The sequence below is a fragment of the Epinephelus fuscoguttatus genome, linkage group LG14, assembly GCF_011397635.1.
Source record: "Epinephelus fuscoguttatus linkage group LG14, E.fuscoguttatus.final_Chr_v1".
Lineage (NCBI taxonomy): Eukaryota > Metazoa > Chordata > Actinopteri > Perciformes > Serranidae > Epinephelus > Epinephelus fuscoguttatus.
The window spans coordinates 2,299,846-2,306,533 of NC_064765.1; the positions used below are offsets into that span (position 1 = coordinate 2,299,846).

General features: G+C 47.4%; 1 protein-coding gene across 1 annotated transcript; it reads left to right on the plus strand.

Annotated features, from left to right (window-relative positions):
- The first annotated feature begins 5,023 nt into the window (after positions 1-5,023).
- On the plus strand, positions 5,024-6,477 carry LOC125900879 (G-protein coupled receptor 151). The gene has a single exon (XM_049596153.1). The coding sequence runs from the start codon at positions 5,175-5,177 to the stop codon at positions 6,306-6,308; it is 1,134 nt and encodes a 377-aa protein (XP_049452110.1). The 5' UTR covers positions 5,024-5,174; the 3' UTR covers positions 6,309-6,477.
- Positions 6,478-6,688: the final 211 nt, after the last annotated feature.

Here is a 6,688-nt window from a genome sequence, read left to right on the forward strand (position 1 = left end):
CCAGAGTAAGTCAATGGGAAAAAGTCTTTATGGGCCCATGGCATCACATGACGGACTCAGCAGGTGTGATTCCACAGTCTGGCCACTAGGAAAATTGGCTTCAAAGCCGACGCACTTCCGTGTGGAATGTCGAACACTTCTCACCCTCAGTGGTCGCCATGTTGTCTGCGTAGCAGAAGAGGCAGGACCACAGACACATTTCAAACTTGTGAAATGTCATCATCATCCTCACTGTGACCTCGTCACATGTCCACGTTTGGTCATGGACTTTCCACGTCCACATATGGCGTCCAAGGTACCCTGGGTGTGTTGGTTGTTGACGTTCTGGGACGCCGTGTCAACTTCAGCCTGTTACATGCATTGTCTGTTTTCAAAATACACTTCTGTTTTCACAGGAAATGTACAGTTTGATACAGTCTCTTTCAAAATAAAAGCACTACGTCAGTACAACACCGCCAACTGATGTTTTTTTTCCTTCAACAACACACATGTGATTGGGTTTAGGAAAAAAGACAATCCTACAAGTGGTTGTAGGATGTGCAACAGTTTCTACAATGAGGCCTGCATCGCCAAGTTCCTGTCTCCAAAATGTTCGTAAGCATGGGTCAAAGTTCCTCCCACCAAGTTTGTTTTTATCCATTTTATGCAACTTTTGTGTGGGAAGTGGCGTACGCCTCTTTCAGGCCTCGTTTTGTAGGTATGCGATGTTTATAAATGAGACCCCTGGTCTGTCTAAAAGTGTGTGTCATATAAAAACTAAAGTGATGGTCAAAGTTGTCACAGTGAAATTTAAGGTGTGCTGATGGATTCACGTCATCAACTCATGCATTGAGTAACATTACAAGTTAACGTTCCGCCTTAAAAGTTGCCGGCAGTCGGCCCAGTGAATGAAGTTATTTTTTTCTCTTTCATTTTATAGTTGTAGTTTACTGATGTATGAACAGAGGTTACATAAAACCAGAGTGAGCGTCCTCTACTGACCAATCAGACTGCAGGGTTTCTAGCTCCACCTTTTAGTACCAGATCTGTGTGCTAGGTACCCCAACAGAGGGGGGACCAAACATGGGGACGGTGAGGAACGCTTCTGTTGGTACCATCCACAACTTTACACTGTGGGAACAGAAACAATTATTGAACTGAACTGAACTGACCTGAACCAAACCTGGAAACAGGGCTTTTATTTTGGAGAGGAAGAGACCTCTGTGGATAATTCAGCTCCTGAACAATGAACCCTGAAGGAATTGTAACCAGGTGAAGTTTTAGCTGGTTGAAACCTGCAGTCCTCACTGTGATATATCAATAATTCCTCCTAAATCTTAATTCCAATTTCAGTTCAGTTTTATCTATAAAGCCCAATATCAAACAAATTACAATTTGCCTTATGAAAACATGTTGCAGGTCTCGTCATCGAGGGACCCATTGTAAATTATAAAACTAATAAAGTCCATCTTTGCCTGAATAAGTGCAGATGAAAGCATCACATTTGTATTCCACTGACAGATTTCCAGGAGCAGAATCAGTGGGAGCTGAGACCTACTCGTATTCTTCGCCCAACAGGGTCCATAACATATCAATTATCCTTGATTACTGCACGCCATCAGGGCAGCTTCCCTGCTTATGCTATTATATCATCTCTCTAAATACCAGCAGAGCCTTTTTCCCGTCTGCAATCACACTGTCGTAACTGTTCATTCATCTCATGTGAAGCTTTAAAGCCTCTCCACCCGTCCGTATCTCGCACTACTTCATGACGCCTCACATCTTCCAAACCCCATACTGTGATGGTGGCTCCCGTCTCCTAGCAACCGGCCCTCTTAGAGGAGGTGACAGCATTTGAGTGGGCACCCTCACCTCTCCACACACAACCCCCCCGAACCTCCCCCCGCCCTCACCCTCCCTCCCCTTCATCATCCGGATGCTCTTCAAGTCAAGTAAACACACCTCGTCTGTGGCGCAGTCTGCTTCATGCACTTATGCATCAGGGTCAGCGTATTAGACTGATGATGAGCCTCCACTCACACTCACTTCACTTCATCCATAAATAATGAAGTCACTGTGAGAATAGCTCCGGTGAAACAGGACATCTTACGGCTCGGTCATATTTATCTGTGACCCTGACGCTGACTTTATGAAACAGGTGATCAGAAACAACCTGACGCGACTCACGATAAATATAGTTTGTCTGTTAAGGTCAGAAATATTCAGTGTTTCTACTGTTATTAACATTTATTAGGTCATATTAACGCGCTGTCATACTAAGTCCTCACATATCGCTGTTTCGTCAGTGGACTCTCACTTCTACATATTACATGCTACATATCCTCCTGCGTCTGCTGTTGATGTTCGGGTGACGCCGCAACCAATGATGATGTCAACTAAAGCACAAGGTCAGGTTTAGACAAGAAACAAACATGGTTAGGTTTAGACAATAACATCATGCACTGCCTCAACATTCACATGGAAAGTGAACACCGGACTCCCTGGAAAGTCCACGGTGTGTTGGACCCATGATCCATCTCTCTTACCGCCCGCCCCCAGCGACTTTCCAGCTCCTTGTACTACGTTGTTACAGGCAGCGTTTCAAACTGACGCCATCCAGCACTGTATCATAACACCGTGAAAGGTAGCTTTTGGCGTTGGTGTCTGACGCCAAAATCAGAGACAAAGCGGAGGTATCCGACCACTTCAGAATGAGACGTGGTCATACTTGTACCAGATGTGTATCAGCTGATAGCTGAGGTTTCAGAATCAGTTTATTGGGAGGAAAAAGGTTTGATCCCTACTTCCTGTTTGGTAATAAAGATGTTTAAAATGTTGGAATTATTGAATATTCACTGTGTTGTCACGTTCTAGTCTCGCGTAGTCAGATCTGTCTCCGTGGTGACGTGTCAGCGCTTGAGAAAGGTCTGGAATCATCATGTTACTGTTCTGTCATCAAGGAAGAAAATGATCTGGCTTGTTTTTGTTTCTGTGGACCAATCACAGTCGTCTTAAGTGGTGCTCAGCCCAGAATGTTGTGACCTCGTAAAAGGGAACCTGACGGTTATCAACTAACCAGTGAAAAACTGAGGCTTTCTTCAACTCCAGGATTTCATCTTCAACTTTAAACTTTCAAACATCAAAGGGTAAGTTTGAGAAATCTAATTCATGGTGGAGGAAGCTAAAAGCTTTACAGACACATCTTTCCCAACTGCCAAACAGAGCGATTTCATTCATTCTCGATGACGATGCTGAATCGGCAAAAAAAAAGGAGACTGGGCCAACGAGGGGCAACGGTGCGGACTAGGGTGACAGACGTTCACTTATGGCCTCACACTGACTGATGGCCAACCACTGGCTTGGTGTGTCAGGGCTTGTAACTACAGCGTTGGCCTGTGGTGTTACCCTGACGTTCTCACCCTAACCCTAACCAGTCCTACTCTTCGTACACGAACCTAACCAATCCAACTAACATCTGCAACAAGTACTAGCTACTGATCGGGAGCACAGGGTGGGTCATTCTGTTGCTATCCTTAAGGTGCGGACACACCAAACCCACATCAAAGAACTAGCGGCGACAAAAGCCGCTCTCCATTTAGATTCTAACGGAGAGCCGGGGCTAGCTGGGAAGCTGGTCATGCCGCGGCTAATGCTCCGCTAGCCGCTCCCAGCTAGCTCCGGTTTGTTATTCAGGTTAAAGTGTGAAGAAGCAGCGGGTCTGTGGGGCAGCTGAGTGAAGTGGAGCCTGAGGAGGAAGCACCGGTTAGCCCCGGTTTCACTACAGGCAGATTCACTCGCTACAGGGGCGAGGAAATAAAACCTGAACAGCCAATCAGAGTGATCTCTCTCACCGACAAGCTCCGCCGCTGATTCAACATGCTCAATCGGCTGAAAAGCCGCCAACGCCAAAGTGCCGACGGTGCAGGACACACCGCAAAAACTAGGCCGACAGACGCTCACCGACGGCCCGACTTTGGTCGATGGCCGACCATCAGCTTGGTGTGTCAGGGCCTTAAGATCTGCAAATTAGCCTTCGTCACACTTTAGATCTTTCCTGTATCTGTGCCACGTGGGTTTCACTGCTGCCCCGCCCCTTTAGGAGACTAGACATGGTCCTGGGTGCATTTATTCCAAAAGGAAAAGTGAGTGAAGGATTCTTTTGCCCCAAAGTAAATATTGAACCCATTTTTCACGAGCAACATATCTTCCAAGCGGTCTGACTCCAAAATGTCATTTTTCAAATGGACAAAAGGAGAAAATTACCTTTGTCTGAGACGTGTCTTTGTTCACTACTGGGCTGATATCAGATATGAAGCTAGCAGATATAAACGAGCGGCAAAACAAGGAGCAAACAATACATTTGTGCTGTTTACGGTGTTGTTTTGGTTTGAATCTGCTTTCATCCATCCACCTGACTTTCACAACACTGACAAAGCTTCTAATTCGTCAGCTTTAGTTACAGAGCATCTTCGGTCATAGCAGACAGGGTCAGACTGAAACAGCAAAACTCCAGAGTGAACTGAATTCAGAAAAGATGTGTTTTTATTGTGTTTGAGGTCAACGTTTAATTTGTGAGAGAAAAAAAAATTTAAAAAGTAAAATAGTGTCACTTTAAATGTTTAATAAGAACCATAGAGACTGAATCTTATTCCCACTGATTCTGTCCGTTTCCAAACTTGGGTAAATGTGAGTCATTAATTCAGTGATTTAAGAGAATATTATTGGATGTGTGATCACATAGGCAGTGTAAAATATACTGAAGGAACGTGTTTCCTTGTTGAGTAGTTGTGTGCAGTTGTTGCAGCATGTTGTGATGATTTAATTCAACATTTCACTGCTCAGTGACTCCAGTAAAAGTCACAGTTCTCCTTTAACATGTTGCATATGAATATAAAGAGACAACTCAGAGTGTTACTGTGACAGGATGTGTGACACTCCACAGCAGAGGGATCCTGCCTGCAGTGACGTGAGCGGTTGACGACGCTAAATGGCAGCACTTGAAATAGCCTACCTGCCAGTCTGCTCACCCACTGCTGATGCGATCACGACCCCGTCGGCAGCGCTTCAGCACCGCGCGCCCTGGACAGCAGCTCCTCGGGACCTCAAACCTGCGGAGAAAAGTGACACAGAAATATTTTAATATCTTTTTTTTTTTTACTTTAAGGAGCTGTAACTTCACACCCTCAGAGGACGACATGGATATTGATCGACCAGCTAATGTGTCCTTCTTTGATTTCGTTGGAGGAGTTCAGCTCCTGCAGGGGGAGGACACCCGGACAGCCATGCCTGTCATCCTCATCGGGATCTGTGTGTCCGGGGCGGTGGGGAATTTGCTGGTTTTGCTGATTTTCATCCGTGACTTTAGAAACGGAAGGGGCTCAGAGGTGAAGGCGCTGCTCGCCTCTCTGGCCTCCACGGACTTGGTGATCCTGCTGCTGTGCGCCCCCGTGCGCGCCGTCACCTACTACAAGCAGACCTGGACCCTGGGGAGTTTTGTCTGCAGCACCACGGACTGGTTCCAGCACTCCTGTGTGGTCGCAAAAACTTTAATCCTGGCGGTGACCACCAGAGCCAAACACACGCTGGTCCCCAGCGCCGCCACGGGGCCCCTCTACAGCCCGACGTGGATCCACGGAGCCCTGGCGTTCATTTGGATTGTGTCCATGATGTTTCCGATTCCACAGATGCTTTTCGCCACTTTGGTGCCGCATGGCCGCGACACCATCTGCGTCTCTGAGATGCCGGTGTGCGCGTCTGACTTCATGCGTTTGTTCTACAAGATTTATCCCACCGCCACCTTCGTGGTTCCGGTCATCTTCACACTCGCCTACTACACCAAAGCGCTGCACACCGCGGTGAACCACGCGCCCAGCCCGCAGCACCAGAGCAAAGTCACCCTGGTGTTACTGTGTCTGAGCGGAGCTCTGGGGCTCATGCTGCTGCCGGAGTGGGGCACTTTCACCTGGATCAGGCTCGGGTACAACAAACCTCCCGTGGGGCTGATCATCTTTGCCCAAGTCCTCCTTTACGCATGCAGCTCGCTGTCTCCCGTCATCTTAATGACCATGTACGATGACGTGCGTCAGGGACTGATCACCATCTGGTTCATCGCGACCTGCAGAGGCTCCAAACACCCCCCCAGCAACAAATGCCCCAAAACGGAGGGTAACGGAGCAGAGGTCGGGGCCAACGCCGTGGCCAACGCGGTGTCACAGGAGAAGGAGAAGACGTTCCCAGATGTGGAGCACTTTTGGACAGGGCGCAGGAACACGCACGTGGAGGAGGAGCAGGACCCGGTGCCGTGGGAGCGCGAGGAGAAGATGTTGTAGTGAATAAGAGTTGAACTTGTTGTCAGCAGCAGGTGTTAGTGTGTGGCCCCACAGTGCAGACCCTCGGCTGTTTGATTAGATGTAAATCATGTTTTGATGTGACACATGTTTCTGTCATGTAGACACCTCCATTAGAGGAGCGCTGTACCAACATGAAGCCAGTGTAAATATCCAGCAGGACTCTCAGGCATCAGGAGGTTGTTGTGATTGTGTACGTGTGAAACAAACCGTGGATATTAAAACATTCTCAAATATGGAGTGCTCTGGTTTTTTCCCTGAGGCTATAAAATCACTCAGCCCTCCACCTTAATCACGGATCAGATCCAAACAGAACATCAAATCTCTCCATTTAATTCAGACGGTTATGAGATGACATGCAG

Excerpts from the sequence above, each read along its gene's own strand:
- LOC125900879 (XM_049596153.1), top strand. The coding sequence starts at position 5,175 with ATGGATATTGATCGACCAGCTAATGTGTCCTTCTTTGATTTCGTTGGA.